This window comes from Trichoderma aggressivum (assembly GCF_033847375.1).
Source record: "Trichoderma aggressivum f. europaeum strain CBS 100526 chromosome Unknown scaffold_001, whole genome shotgun sequence".
Lineage (NCBI taxonomy): Eukaryota > Fungi > Ascomycota > Sordariomycetes > Hypocreales > Hypocreaceae > Trichoderma > Trichoderma aggressivum.
In genome coordinates, this window is record NW_026946367.1 from 690,491 (window position 1) to 705,807 (window position 15,317).

Below are 15,317 nucleotides of genomic sequence, written 5' to 3' on the forward strand. Positions count from 1 at the left end.
CACCATTTGATCTCCCTGTCAGCGAAAACATCAGAGAACTTTTTCGTCAGCATCTAGATGAAGTAGACAATGATGCCTCAAATTGAGTATTGAGGATAGCAGACGCCTTGAATAGCGACAAGCCCTCATCGCTGAGCGGTATATTCGGGCAGCTTCTTCCATAGGCATCTAGTGGTTCATCCATTCATTCGAAGCAGCGAAATATAGGTATTGATCACGGCTGTATCGGTACCGGAAATCTGTTCTATACAAGATGTGTTAAGTTTCCTGTTTGTTTGTCGTGTATGGACCACTGTTGCCAGTCAATATATTTCGATTGAGTCAAAGTCAAGCTATAGGAGCAAAAAGTTCTAGGCGATGAAGGTGAACTCAGAAGTTTACATAGAACAGACTACCCCACAGACTACTTCGTACTGCAATATTGGGGTAGGTTGCCAATAAGGCCGCCATTCATTTTCTCGGCAAGCCAATATCTGCAGTTTTACGTAGCAATTCCTCCACATGAGTTTCTTTTTCTTCACGATGATGCCTAAGCAGGACATTTAACCAGCTTTAAACAGAACTGGACAAGTTCACCCCACCTGTTCTCTTCATGGCTGACAATCTTCAAAAGCTCCGCTCAGCACATCACTTACATCTGGAGAAATGCTGATTGTCTGGTGCCACGTTGACCCCAGGCCTCTCCATCTCAGCCGGCCACTAACCGGCACCATCGCCCGATTGAGCCAGTGGCAGTTTGTCTGATTAGAGTGTGATGAACGTGCTGTGAAACAGTTAAAAGCGACATCTTTCCACACATTTTTTTTTTAAATCCCAGGCGCCAGTCAGTAACAAACACCATCACCCAGGAAATCACAATCATCATGAAATACGCAATGTAAGTGTATTGCTATTCTTCTCAAGTATCCTTCATTCATAACCATGTTGCAGAGGCGACAAGGTCGAATTCGACTTGACCGACGGAACCACCCTTGTTGGCATGGTCGGGTTCTTCCTGGTAATTATTACCTCGGCCTGTATAATAAAGGTAGGTGATTGAGAATGGGGCTGACAAATAGGATAGGGCGGCAAGTACATGGTAAATGTCGGCGAATACGGCCAGACGTATTCAATTGCGCAGTGGGAATTGAGGCCGCACAAGGGTTAACCGTCCAATCTATTGCCTTCAAGAACGTTATTCATTCGCGGGTACATAGGTAGAGACAGATGTGTGATCCTCGAGACGCGGTCATATACTGCCAGGATAAAGTCAGATGGAGTTTATTTCTCAAAAAAGCCAGGCAAGCATCCAGGCATGTCAATTCCAGAAGAAGCATATCGACTATGCGTACGCTTTCCACATGAAGAGCAATCTTTTCCCAGCCTCAATTCCTTCAATGCCAAGCATCTTCAAAACTTACTTTCTAAACGATTTCTTGGCCATGGTAAGGCCCAAAACAATCACAATCAAAATCATTGTCATGTGAAGCAAATATTTTGCCAAGGGAAACAAAGCAAACCGGAGATTATTCGACGCCACTGCCATATTGTCCAACAGCAGGACAAAGTGGTCAAGGAATCGCGAGACAGCATAGCTTAAAACGCGAAGAATTGGCGAGAGAAGACAGCCGAGAGCTCCAAGGACAAAGAGACCCAGCGAGCCTAGCAGGCAAGAGACAGTGGTCGCCCAAACATACCACATTTTCTTATTGTCGATAAGAGTATTCAATGCCTTTTTATTGCGGGCCACGGCTTTGGTCGGACTTTTCTGTAGGACAGGTTCATCTTCTGTCTTCTGGACCCCATGGATTGGTTGAAGTTGTTGTTCTGTGGGGTCCGTGTCCGTTTGTTCTTCCTTCTTCGTGCTCTCGTCCGGCGAAGAAGAGGTTGGCTTGCCCTCAGTACAGACCGTGTTACTTGCACAAACTTTGCCTTTCGTCTTGTCATCATCGCTAGTTTTAGTTGGTTCCTCAATGCTCGCTGGGGGTCCTTTCTTTCCGTCTTCAGGTTGCGACGAACGAATCGCTTTCTTGTCATCATCACTTTTCTCCTTCGCATCAAGCTCTTTATTCTTGCAGACGAACTCTGTAGATGCTTTCTCGTTGGTGTTTTCGGGTTGCGAAGAGCCGGTTGCTTTCTTGTCATCATTGCTCTTCTCCTTTGCGTCAAGTTGTTCTTTCTCGCAGGCAGATTCGACTGATGCTGTCTCGTTGGTGCTTTCAGGCTGCAAAGAACAAATTGCTTTCTTGTCACCATCACTGTTCTCTTTCGAGTCAAGCTGTTTCTCCTCGCAGGCGGATTCCGTTGATGCTTTCCCGTTCGTGTCATCAGACAACGCAGGACAAACCATCTTCTTGTCTTTCATCTCTTTCTTTTTCTTATCAACGCGAGGCTCATCTCGGCCAGCAGGTTTCGAATTTCTCCATTTCTTATTTCCAAAAAGTGAAAATTGCCCCATTGTTTCCAGGCCGCACCCAGCACCTCTGATCTCAACTATGCTCTCGTTGAAAGCCTTGTACATGGCCACATTGAGCTCTTTATCGGGTACGGTCGAGTGTGCTGTGAACATCACGTAAGTAATATGAACATCGGACATTTAGAACGGTTAAACTGACCGTAGGCTAGCATGTCCTCCGATCCTTTGCACTCTGGTTTGACAAGCAAAGCAAAGCCCGGTACTGAGTGGAAGGCTTTGGTCGCCACTACTTGACCAAGTCGCATTTTCTTCAGGAAAAGCCAAAACCGAGTATTAGACTGTCCTTGATGGCCTGCTAGGAGTCGCTCGAGCTTCTCCCGGCAAGTAGATTGGTAGTCAGGCGAACCGTAATTCAAATCGACACTCATGGTCCAGGTCTCAAACATGATAGTAGCCGCTGCCATATCGCTATTGAAGTTCTCGGTTACTCCACCTACCACACATGATTAATTAGCATTTCAGTCAAGCAAAGGTTAGAAATTCCAATACCTAGTTTCTGATAAAGTGTTTCATGATCCAAACCACTACCATCTTTTCCACGATTCGTATCTTCCAAATACTTGGTGAAAGCAACGTTACGAATGTGTACTTGGTCAAGGTCGCCACATTCATTTGGCCCAAATGTCCATTTGAAAGTAACATCTCTTCCCTCGCGCCTCATAAATTGGAGCAAGCCCCTGATGTAGCCCAACTGTTGGGCGCCATGTTTTTCTGTCAATCTCTTTCCTACTATGCATGGTTGTGATAAAAACCACGTAATCAAATCCATGAAGGCTTTCTTTCTGAAAAAGATGATTCTCGAGCCATGGAACGCGAGATCAATCAAAAGACGATTGATTATTCGGACGTGTTGGGCAGGTATTTTAAAGATTGTGAAGTAGAAATTGTCACATTCGTACAATTTCTGGTTCGTTCCAATTCTTGGCACCAGTTGTCCATTGACCTCTTCCATTGGTGTAATCTTTGCTTTTCGGATAGGGAGGCCCTCCAGCATGGATTTAGTTCCGTCACCAGAGCCAGTCTGCTGCTGGGTTTGTCGCTGCACTGTAGCAACTGGATCCGCAACGCAAAATTGTTCAGGCAAATGGTTGTACCGCAAGACTATCATGAGCTTTGGCGAAACGGGGGCAAATCTGTGAAAACAAGGAGCCAGGTCCAGGTGACTGATCATATTCTCCATGAGGTAAGTTGGGATCGTCCCTTCGGTTACGTTGCAGCAGTTGTCTGTAAGGATAAACTCCTCGACATGTTCGTCCGGCGTGCAGATAGTCATGTACATCTTTTTCATATGGTCGATAAAGTTGTCGGCAATAGGGAAGTAGATGGCCTCTTTGACGAAGTCGACCCAGATTCCATCGGGATCAATCTCCAAATCAATAAGCACCTCCAAGCTCTGAAGCCAGACATCAAGGGGCTTTGTAAACCCGTACGATTCCATGTATTCCTGCAACCACACCTTATCATCCCCGTCGTAATCATGTACGCTGTTGATGTTGTATTTTCGGTGGTATTGCACACTACGCAAGGTAAGCAGGAATATGAATTTGCGTAAGAAGTCGTTTTCTTTTCGTGTCAGACATATGTTGTCTTTGCCATTTTTATACGCCTTGACAATCTTGCGATAGATGAAGCTCGCCGTGCTTTCTATGGCGGCAAACTTCTTCTCGAGATGGCCGTGGTCTTTCAGCAAGTTGTCGGTGTCCTCGTACATATCCTCCATGCCGCAAGTACGTCGTACCGCACACTCTTCCAGGGAGAAATCGCCAGAGAGGTGGAGGGTATTAACCGCTGGCTCTCCAGAATACATGCCAGTGTTGGGATTCCGCTTCTTGGCCTTGGTCGAGTCAAGGGAGTCGGGAGCGACATATTTGTGGGCAAAGTTCTTGAGGAGGAATTGAGGAATGAAATGTTGATAGCGATGCGACGGCTTGCTTGCTGCGATGCTTGGAGTCGGTACCACAGGGTTTGGCCCAGCGGCAGGACAATCAGGTTCGGTAGCCATGGTGTGAGTGTGAGGCTGGAATAGTTTTGGAATGGTTTTGTTGAACCCCCGCTTCAGCTGTCGGGCTGGGATCATGATGCCTGTTTCAAATTCATGTACGAAGAGCCAGCCAAGCCAATCGACGCCTCGCCAGCCTGCCGGTCAGGGATCAACCATATTCCATCGTGCCGTGCCGACCAGGCTGTGCACATGTGCAGGGAAATGAACCTATCAACGCGTTCGGTTCCGTTGGCGTCAAAGTGCAAACAGCTGTTCACTTTCGCGTGGAAATGCATGGCGCAAGTGAAAGACAGCCTGGTATAATAATGTTCTTTTCGAATTGTGCTATACTGCCGATCCGGATTTGAGGAGGATTTGACACGATAAAGTACAATTCCTTTTATACAGAATCCGAGGTGACTTGTTTGAGTGTCTTAGATTTAACTTAGTCGAGAGACGGCTAAGACGCGTGTAGGTGACATCGTGCCTCAGGCACTTTCACTGCACGAAACAAGACGATAGAATGCAACATTATCTAATATTCTTAACCCCGCAAGTTAATGATGCGTCGTACACGATGTAATACTGCAGGGAACATACTGTTTATACGTAAGGCTGAATGGACACAGCCCGTTACTTAAATCGCCCTCCGTAAGCAACCAAGTGACATACCCTATAAAATGGCATCTGGGATGATATTGTCTGGCCAGCAGCTTGGATTCAATCGGGTTGAAATGGTAAACTCCAAAAGTAGAATATTCTGGGGTTTTGAATGGTACGCGAGATGATTGGTTATTAATGAGAGTATTGCAGAATGAAATAATCATCTGTCTGCGTATTCGCCCCGTATCTTCAACTAACAGCAGACCACATCTTACAATTGCAGCCGCGCCTTTGGATCAAGCATATTCAATTATAATCTTTGAACCGTCTTTTCGAGTCGGCATGCTATATCATAAATTTTAATGCTTTGTGAATTAAACTATTTATTTAATTTGTAAACAAGCTGGCTTAACACCATTGTCACGAGGCCCTCCAGCACTACGTCTTATTATCAAACTAAACATGCACCCAGGAAATTCTCGCAAATATCTCATACGATCATCAGCCTTAAAAAGGCTATAAAGATGCTTAATTTGTCGCTCGTACTTGGGCCCTTTATTCTCCACCTTCCTACTTGTGACAACAGGGATCGCGGAATCCCGGTCATAAGGCTTCTCGGTCCGATTTGCCTAGGACTGCACACATAAACATTCTGCCAGCAAATAGTTCTACAATCCCCGAGATGCATATATATCAAGGTTCTCATAACACGTCTCCATTTCAACAGCTACTCTCCGCAAACTCGGGGACTCGACATCGCACCGTGATAGGCTCATGGCCTCTCATGCATGCCTCACGATGCAGCCACATCGCTCACTCCAAGATGCCGGGAAATGGCCCTTCTCCGGCCCATTGATAACACCTAATACACAACAACTGGAAACACCTGCATCATCACACAGCCTTGGCAACTCTCTTTCGAGTCTGTCCCGACGGAAACTGGGACTGGACACGGCCCCACCAGCGGAGCTATCGCCGTCTTTCTCTTCGGCCGCTTTGCCGGAGCCGTCATCGTATACTTGCTTCGGACATCGTTGACCCGAATTCTCGTTCATGGAGTTTTGAATCTGTCCGACGAGAGCCTTTGTTCACTTTCCCCCTCCCATTGTTTGTTTGACTCGAGCTTTGCCCGCACTAATATCCTTGGCTATCGTCGTGGTTCGTCGACGGCGGACCGTCGGCGAGACTGGCCTTCACAGCTAGGGGCTGGTCGTCAAATGATGTTGAAATAGCGTGATAAGAGTTCTACTGCATAATTAGTACGTGGCTCCTAGTTCGATTGAAACCCATCAATCCAAACGCTCCTTTCCAACATCGCCGTACATCCACACTGGATACTAGAAGGGTGGGTACTCAGGAGGCCCCAAAAAGACTCTTCGTTGAAGATCATTGAAAAAGGATGAGTATATCTTTGTGAATCTTCCAACTGGTTGGTACTGTATCACTCTAGTTGTTTTCTCATATCAAATTCACTCTTCTCTTATAAACTCCTCGCTCTTGTCGTCTCCTTAAAATGGCGTATAGACCAAGTATATGCACAATGTCCCTGGGAAGATGCTACGCTGGCCATTCTCTCCCAGAGAAACTAGACGTGGCCATAAACCACGGCTTCAAAGGCATCGAATTATTCTATGAAGACCTGTTGGGCCTCGCCAAGAAGATGCCTGGCGGAGCCACTCCAGAGAATCACATCTCGTCCGCGCATTTGATTAGAGGATATTGCGACGATCGAAACCTCGAAATCATCTGTCTCCAGCCATTCATGCACTATGAAGGCCTCATGGATCGCAACTTGCATCATCGACGTATAGAAGAGATGAGGCTCTGGTTCAAGATGGCACATGTGTTGGGTACTGATCTTATCATGCTGCCAAGCAGCAGCTTACCACCGGAGCAAATCACCGAAGACATGGACTGCATCATCCAAGACATGGTAGAAATAGCTGAGATGGGTCTCCAAGAAACACCCGTCATTCGATTTGCATACGAAGCTCTCTGTTGGGGAACTCGTGTTGAGACCTGGGAAGCCAGCTGGGACGTTGTGTGCAACGTAAACCGACCAAACTTTGGCATCTGCCTGGACACATTCAACATTGCAGGCCGTATATACGGTGATCCTACAACGTCAACTGGCCGCAACCCAGACGCCACTCAAGCCTTGACACAATCTTTGGATCGCCTCGTCCAGTCTGTCCCAGCTGATAGGATATTCCTCTTGCAGGTAGCTGATGGAGAGAGACTCGAGCGTCCATTACTTCAAGATCACGAATTCTACGATCCAGAACAACAACCTCGCATGAGCTGGTCTAGAAACGCAAGGCTTTTCTATGGTGAGCCTCATTACGGAGGTTACCTACCTATCCAAGAGATTCTTCAAGTTCTTGTTTCGCGGATTGGTTTCAAGGGCTGGATAAGCCTTGAGGTCTTCAACAGGTGTCTTACAGATACAGATCAGTCCGTTCCAGAAGAAATGGGCAAGAGGGCAGAACAGTCATGGAACAGCCTCAAGAGAGACCTCAATCTGAATACCTACAACGTCAGCTATACGAGCAAGCTTTTCGAATTATTACAGTACGTATCTCAATCTAGGTGTTCTTTTTCTAACGGAGTAGCTAAGATGTGTCTCTGAAGCAGCCTTTTACACCCAAAGAAAATGCTATGGAACTATACCTCGAGTAACGACTCGCAGCATATTGTTCGTACTCAAATATGATTTTCTTTGGTTCGCGAGGTAGTAGTTCCTTTATGAGATGTAAACAGCCCGGCCAAAGCTACAGATGGAGAGGATGATAGCATATTAGAAGTACAGGAAGTAGATCATGACCGAGCTTTCGTGGCGATTTGTTGATTTCATAAGCTAGATAGACACTGCCTATTACATGGGTGAGTGAAAAGATTCGAACATTGTACCAGAAGATGGAGACATCTAGTCGCTTAGCGCTACATTTCTTCAATCTCCTTCAACCGTAAAATATACTGCTCTCGAAGACGCGTAAGGTAGCCAGAGATAGTGTCTTTGTTTGGAGACTTTTTGGCTTGGTTGATAGCTTCATAAAGGTTCAAAGCGAGTCTACGTCGGTGTATCTCTTTATATGCATCAGAGCTCTGTCGGTTCGACTCTCGCCTTTTTCTCAAATCATTTGCCACAGTCTCTGCGCAGTTAATAAAACTCTCTGGCATTCCAATGGCGCGGGCCAAAGCAATTCCATAATGGTTTTCGTCATCAACAGTACCCGCATTAGCTTTGTACAGCATTGTCAATTGCGGCAGTCCTCCCTCCCCAACCGATGTGTTGGATGCAAGATGGAGATTGAGGACACCAAGACGGTCTGCAAACACTCGAGCTAGCTCGACAAAGTGGGTTGCAAACCAGATAGAGGCCCCAGTGTCAAGCAGAGCCTCGGAGATCGCCATTGCGATCGCCATGCCATCTCTGGTGCTAGTTCCGCGGCCCAGCTCATCAATGATTGCGAGGCTCTTGTTGTCTATATTCTTTAGGATGAAAGCCATTTCCCTCATCTCTACTCCAAAACTCGAGAGATTTGCCTCGATATTATCTTGGGTCGATATGCGGGCAAAGATGTTGTGTATGATTGGAAAGGATGCGAACTCTGCCGGGACAAAACATCCAATCTGAGCCATGATTTGAAGCAACGCTACCGAGCGTATGTATGTACTCTTACCGCTCATGTTGCATCCTGTGACACAGTGAAAACGATGCTGCTCTGCAGAATAATAATCGTTGGGTATGTACTCGCTTGCCATTTTCTGCAAATCTAATAATCAGCCTGTGGAAAGCAGTTTGTACCCAAGTTGTAGGGCAGCGCACTACCTTGTCTAGGATTGGATGCCTTGCTGATTTTAAAGCCAACGTGTCCTCGATATTTGGCCGCACATAGTCCCGCGTGGTGGTGATTTGACCAAAGGACGATATCATATCCACAAGAGCAATGGATTCGCATATCCGGAACAGGGGTGACACTTGGCGTCGAAGTTCTTTTACCAAGTCACGAATGGCGACGTCGCTTCGCATGATTATCTCGTTCGAAGTGTCAAAGAGCCGTTGATTTAGCTTGACGAGATTAAGCGTCTGACATTCCATGTGATTCCCTTTTGGAATTACATTTATAAAGTCTCGTTGTATTGTATCCTTGTTCAAGTCCGCCGTAGGGATTCGGAACCAGTACATGCGGCGATTATCGAATTTCAACGATGCCGCAACACGATATGTTTCTGTATACGTGTGTGTCAGTTTCCATTATTTGGGACAAGTGATGGTGGCCGCCCATACCGTTGATGTGATCCGAGTATGTGTGAATAGCATCGGTAAGCTCTCTGTATGTTTGGCGAGAAACGTCCAACATGCCGCTAATTCCGGATTTGACCGCAAAGGCCCTTTGGTTTCGCAGATCCAGTGGGGATTTCATGTAGGTAACATCGGGTTCAATTACCCTTTTGATGTTGAGTAAAATTGGAACCGTTGTCTCGGGTTGGCACAGATTCCGTATCTTGACGAGCAAGTCGCTTGTTGCTGGGTGAAGGGCTCTGTAGAGGTCGGGAATCGATTCCAGAAATGATTTGATCATGAGTATTTGGGTGAGTTGTTCTTCAACCGCAGAAACTCCAGTAACATTCCGAATAATAACTAGCTGCATTCATCGGTTATCTACATGTTGATGAGTTGATATGCTGTGGCTTACCTTTGTGAGAGTTTTCTCAGCATCATGGAAAAGTTTGAGGGCTAATTAGTGACTCAGTAAGTTGTTCACATGATCAATACTCCCGCCATTCTTCTTACCTTTGCGAATTTCATGAAACATTTCTTCGTTGGTGACCATTTCTTCAAGCGCATCGTAGCGTGTCTTGATGAATCCGTCGAAATCAGTGGGTGGCTGGAGCATATTGTTGCGGAGCACGCGAGAACCCATCGGCGTCAGAGTGTGATTCAACAATCCAAACAGGCATTCTTTCGATTTGGCAGATTTGAGGTTTCTCATTACTTCCAGTGATTGCATCGCGGGTATGTCTATCATCATGGTGTCCTCGGAAGGCTGATATCTGATGCGCAGCGACTGAGACGAGAAGCTGACATTGAATTGGCGATCGATATATTTCATAGCCTAGATTTTGTAAAATAAGCCTCTTTCAATGAAGAGCAAAATGGAAAAGCGACTTACGGCAGAGAAACAGCATATAGCGTAATATTTGCCCTGAATAGCCACTTTGATTGGCCCAATATCACCCTCAGGGGCAAGGTGCTCTATGTACTCTATTCCAGCGGATTCAGACCAGGCAGAGCGGTCATGAGAGGCTGTCTCCGCCTCAGGTATCAGTCTCTGAGCAAGAGAAAAGAATGTGCTAGGTTCGTTGGGAGAGCATGCGGAAGGCATAAAGACTATGCGAGAAGGGCACGCCAGTTGAAGCTTATGAATTGTCTTCACGTAGGATTGGTTGTCACATATTTGGCTGAGAGTCACTTCACCGAGAGAAAGGTCGACAGTAGCGATTCCCACTGTAGGAGTGACACCTCGTGCTTCGCTAACTGCGCATACAACATCGTGAGAGTCGTTTTGCCCAAGGATAGAAGGCGTGGCTTCACTTCGAGAACGACGCGAGGGAGTATTAGGACGAGAAGTAGTCGTAGAGGCTGTTATGTAGGAGGTACTGGGCCTAGAACCGGCAGTGGATGGAGAATATTGGGATGAAGGGTTTTCTTCGCTTCGGAGAATATATCTGGCAGCTCGGATAGAGCTGGTAACAGATTGATTGCTGGGAGAACCAGGCGGGACTGAGCTGGGAAAAAATGAAGAAATTGGCCCCGTTGTTCGAGACGAAGTTTGAGATGATGGAGACGACATGGCGGTTGAGGATGAAGGTGCGGCACCTGAGTAGAGCTGATAGACGGAAGATTGCGGTAATCGAGAGCACAATTGTAGAACCCTTGTCAGATTTAAGAGTATTGCTTACGACTCGGTGAAGATCGGGATTGGATTGTGTGCTGTGACGGTCCGTTTGGGATTGAGTGAAAGATGAAGCAGTCGGATAGATGCCAAAGACGAAACAGGGTTGAAGTTGAGGATTTTATTACTAGATTAATCTTTGGCTGAGGTATAGCTGAAAATTCAAGTACTAAGAAACTACAAACTCATCCATCATTGCGCCTGCCCATTCACTTATCTGATAGGGAAGATTTGTTACTATCTGCACAGCAACGAGCAGGAAGGAGCTGTCGCGAAGCATGTGATGTTACTGGCTGCTTGTACGTACCAATCAGCTCTTGCAGCTGTCCAGGTACCTGGACCAGGGGAGCTGAGTCATGGCTTGTAGGCCTAGGGACCGTGGTTTAGCCCGAAACTTCTCCCAAAACAACCTTCTTCTCCACGTCCTGACCGCGCTGTGACGCCACGAATCACATTGGACACGCACAGGTTCGACTTCAAATCCACACGCAGTCTAGCGATATCAGCGCGAACCGCCGGCGCACCAGAACAGCCATGTTTGGGATCCTCGAGGCCGTTGCCGTGCCCCATGCCGGCGTCTTCAGCACGTACGAGGAGCTGATCAAGGACCTCAATGGTCGAATGGAGAAGGAGGGCTACAAGATTGTCAAGGCGAGGTCGCACCGCTCACGGATGGGAGGTGCCGATATCCCTGGCAATGACATTGTCCGCTGCGATCTTGTCTGTGATCGAGGTGGCCGCCCGTATAAATGCATGGCAACCAAGCACAAGACCACCACCAAGAAGACGGATTGCCCCTGGAAAGCCAAAGCTGTCAACCGCAAGAGCATTGGCGGCTGGGTCTTGACCATATCCTGTGACCAGCATAACCATGCCCCTGGAACTCCAGAGCCACCAACGCCCACTGAGATGAGCGAAGACGAGAATGAACTTACTGAACTTCAAGGTTGGTCATTGAATGATTTCGTGGCGTCCGAGGCTGGGGTTCTAATCAGTACGTGATAGAGATCGATGACGGCCCACGACCCGACACGCAGACAGCAACGGCTATTCAGCTGGCTGGCGTCTCCGAAACGACACTTCGATTGACCGGCGACACTTTCCACCAGCTCAAATCCGACTATCGTAAGATGTCACAGCCAGACCGATTAAACGCGCTGGCACAATTTCAGATGCAAATTGCAGCCATCTACGCCGTGCAAAACGAGGATTGGCAGCGTCAGCGCAGGCAAGAAGCCCAAGACAAGAGGCATTTGCTGGTGGATAAAGGCCGCAGACAGCTGTCAGCCCAGAAGCAGCGTGCAAGGCGCCGTGGACGGCCGGAAGACCAATCGCAGCAGCACCAGCACCAGCAAAACATGGACCAACAGGCCGTTCATCATCAACTTCAGCAAGAAGCACAGAATAGCCATCTCCAGCCGTTGATGCAGGAGTCGCATTTTCAGCTGGCCCAGAATCCCAATCCCGTCCCCATTCCTGGTGGGATGGCGACAACCTCAGTCTTTCCCGTGTTCGGAGGCACGCCCGCGCCCAAGCGCATTCGTGGCCACCGACCGCCAATGGCGACGCAGCCAGACGTCTAGGCTCTCCCTCGAAGTCATCTTTCAAAAAGCATCGGATATCTCATCCGATGCAACTTTTTTTTTTGGCCCATCAATGCTACAGATCTCGACCGGGGCCCTTGAGGCATTGGCGTGGGCTTACCATTCTTGGCGGAACCCCACATTCTCACCGCCTTAATTTTTCATCGAGGTCCTAGTTTTTTTGCCATTTGGCCCCACCATTGTGATTCTGTAGCGAACTTTGAACAACATTTATCATTGAAAACATCGTCAGTCCAAGGAAGCTCTTCAACTTGCCATGGCTACGGTGCTACCCCCTCCGTCCAAGCGCCAAAAGCGCGAAAACTTGGAAAAAACACAGATACAGCAAGATGTCACCGCCGTCGTGGCTGGCCCCGCGGGCTCGTTCAAGGCTCGGTTTCTCGACAGCGACGGAAAGCAGATGGCCGATGTCATCGAAGTGCCTCTCGCTGATGCATCTGAGAAAAACCTATCATTATTGTTAAACACGCTGCTGGCTAGGGTTTGTCTCCGCCGCTTAATTGAACATACCAATGGAGCGCATTAGCTGATGGGTTACGAAAATAGGAAAGGGAAGAATTCCTCCCGTATCGCTTCCGAATACACATCCCAGAGACGGACATTATCGTCGATCAATACCCGACCGACCTGCTCCAACTTTTACGCAGCCATGGCATTGAGAATCCATTTGAAACCACCGTTACGCTTAGCGCCGAACCGCAAGCTGTTTTCAAAGTCCAAGCAGTCACGCGGATGTCTCATAGAATACCTGGGCATGGAGAAGCAATCTTGGCTGCTCAGTTTAGTCCTGCCACCAGTACCCTATTGGCAACAGGTTCTGGAGATAAAACTGCCCGGATATGGGATACGGCAACCGGCACTCCCAAGTACACCCTGTCTGGTCATGCGCACTGGGTTCTGTGTGTTTCTTGGTCCCCCGATGGTATGCGCTTGGCCACTGGAAGTATGGACAAGTCTGTACGACTTTGGGATCCTGCGACAGGGAAAGCTGCTGCCGGCACCGGAGCTTTGACAGGGCATTCCAAGTGGGTTACCAACATTGCCTGGGAGCCGTATCATCTTTGGGAGAATGGATCCCCCCGGTTGGCGAGTGCGAGTAAGGACACAACAATTCGTGTTTGGGCAGTAAACACAGGACGGACCGAGCATGTCTTGTCCGGCCACCGGAGCAGCGTGAGCTGCGTCAAGTGGGGAGGAACTGGATTGATCTACTCGGGCAGCCATGACAAGACAGTCAGGATCTGGAACGCCGAGAAGGGAACACTGGTGCACACGCTATCATCTCATGCCCACTGGGTAAATCACCTGGCTCTATCTACCGACTTTGCACTACGCACGTCATTCTACGATCACCAGCCAACGCCAAGCGGCGAGGAGGAAAGACGGAACAAGGCAAAGGAGCGTTTTGAGAAAGCAGCCAGATTCCAGGGAAAGATTGCTGAACGTCTTGTATCAGGCTCCGTAAGTTTACCTAGCAAACAATCCATGGTGATGCTTCATCTCTCTGACTTGTTCTCGTGCTTACACAGGACGACTTCACCATGTACCTATGGGATCCTTCCCAAGGCACAAAGCCGGTCGCACGGCTTCTGGGACACCAAAAGGCCATCAACCACGTGACATTTTCCCCTGATGGCAGTCTCATCGCGAGTGCCGGATGGGACAATCACACCAAAATCTGGAGCGCAAGGTTTGTGTTTCGAGGGCACCGAGGGAATGCGTCTGGCACACGTGCTAACATCATGTCCGATATAGGGATGGCAAATTCATCAACACACTCCGCGGCCATGTCGCGCCCATATACCAGTGTGCTTTCTCTGCCGATAGTCGGCTCCTCGTGACAGCATCCAAAGATACCACATTGAAAGTGTGGTCGATGGCTACGTGTAAGCTGTCTGTTGATCTACCGGGACACCAAGACGAAGTTTTTGCCGTATGTTTGCCCCCTTGCCCTTCTGACATGTTAACCCCCGAGCCAGTGGCTGACAGCGTGCTAGGTTGATTGGAGTCCTGATGGACAGCGAGTAGGCAGCGGAGGAAAAGACAAGGCCGTACGCCTTTGGATGAACTGATGACGATGATGGGAACGAATCAAAAAAAAGGGTAGAGCATGTGTGTTTTCGGCGTCAGTCGGGGATTGATTACGTGTATGTACTGGGTCTAGACTCTATAGAGTTGTTTGTGCAGCATCCGCGAATGATAGAAAGGCAAATGTGGCATTTGCCCAAGGGCACGGCTGATGCACTTTAGATGAAGCACCTTGTGAGCAAGGCCTGATGGACCAGTCGTATGCCCAGCTCAAGGGGAATTCCAAGGAGAGCCAAGCCCCTGCGCCAATTACTTCCGAGTCTGCCCTGTGATGCCTCGAGACAACGCCCTACATGACGCATATAAGCTGGCAACGACTTTTGGGGAGCTTCTTGCTGACGCCCTTGAGGCGCATGCGATCCCTCCAGGCAAGCAGGCAGTTTTCGTTGCCTGATATTGCAACGGAGGTGCGGGGTAAGAAGCAGGAGAAGCTTTTGTGATTGTGATAGTGGTGGCAACGAGTGCTTTCACATCCGCCAAGCGGTCATAATGGCCTGGCGTGACATCTAGTTGACTTTCCATGCTTTAACAGGGCCAGCATAAACAAGGCACTTACTAGCCTAAGCCGTTGTCTACTACTACCTTTTACCTAGGTAGATTGTCAACATTGCCTCCGGATAACGAGA

The 15,317-nt window shown here is 48.2% G+C and overlaps 5 protein-coding genes across 5 annotated transcripts; 3 read left to right on the forward strand and 2 right to left on the reverse strand.

Annotated features, from left to right (window-relative positions):
- Nucleotides 1-1,396: 1,396 nt before the first annotated feature.
- Nucleotides 1,397-4,457, reverse strand: Triagg1_140 (uncharacterized protein; the record flags this gene model as incomplete). Its single annotated transcript, XM_062896398.1, has 3 exons — nt 1,397-2,538; nt 2,595-2,888; nt 2,945-4,457. 3 exons carry the CDS (start codon nt 4,455-4,457, stop codon nt 1,397-1,399), a joined length of 2,949 nt encoding a protein of 982 aa, XP_062760490.1.
- Nucleotides 4,458-6,579: 2,122 nt separating this feature from the next.
- Triagg1_141 (uncharacterized protein) lies at nt 6,580-7,668 on the forward strand (the record flags this gene model as incomplete). Its single annotated transcript, XM_062896409.1, has 1 exon — nt 6,580-7,668. One exon carries the CDS (start codon nt 6,580-6,582, stop codon nt 7,666-7,668), a length of 1,089 nt encoding a protein of 362 aa, XP_062760491.1.
- A 311-nt stretch (nt 7,669-7,979) lies between these two features.
- On the reverse strand, nt 7,980-10,429 carry Triagg1_142 (uncharacterized protein; the record flags this gene model as incomplete). The annotated part of the gene is made up of 6 exons (XM_062896420.1): nt 7,980-8,807; nt 8,869-9,272; nt 9,331-9,688; nt 9,740-9,780; nt 9,838-10,159; nt 10,217-10,429. The coding sequence occupies 6 exons, from the start codon at nt 10,427-10,429 to the stop codon at nt 7,980-7,982; spliced, it is 2,166 nt and encodes a 721-aa protein (XP_062760492.1).
- Nucleotides 10,430-11,533: 1,104 nt separating this feature from the next.
- Nucleotides 11,534-12,582, forward strand: Triagg1_143 (uncharacterized protein; the record flags this gene model as incomplete). Its single annotated transcript, XM_062896431.1, has 2 exons — nt 11,534-11,945; nt 12,005-12,582. The coding sequence occupies 2 exons, from the start codon at nt 11,534-11,536 to the stop codon at nt 12,580-12,582; spliced, it is 990 nt and encodes a 329-aa protein (XP_062760493.1).
- A 277-nt stretch (nt 12,583-12,859) lies between these two features.
- On the forward strand, nt 12,860-14,963 carry Triagg1_144 (uncharacterized protein; the record flags this gene model as incomplete). Its single annotated transcript, XM_062896442.1, has 5 exons — nt 12,860-13,084; nt 13,150-14,064; nt 14,133-14,293; nt 14,359-14,489; nt 14,854-14,963. 5 exons carry the CDS (start codon nt 12,860-12,862, stop codon nt 14,961-14,963), a joined length of 1,542 nt encoding a protein of 513 aa, XP_062760494.1.
- Between the last annotated feature and the right edge of the window lie 354 nt (nt 14,964-15,317).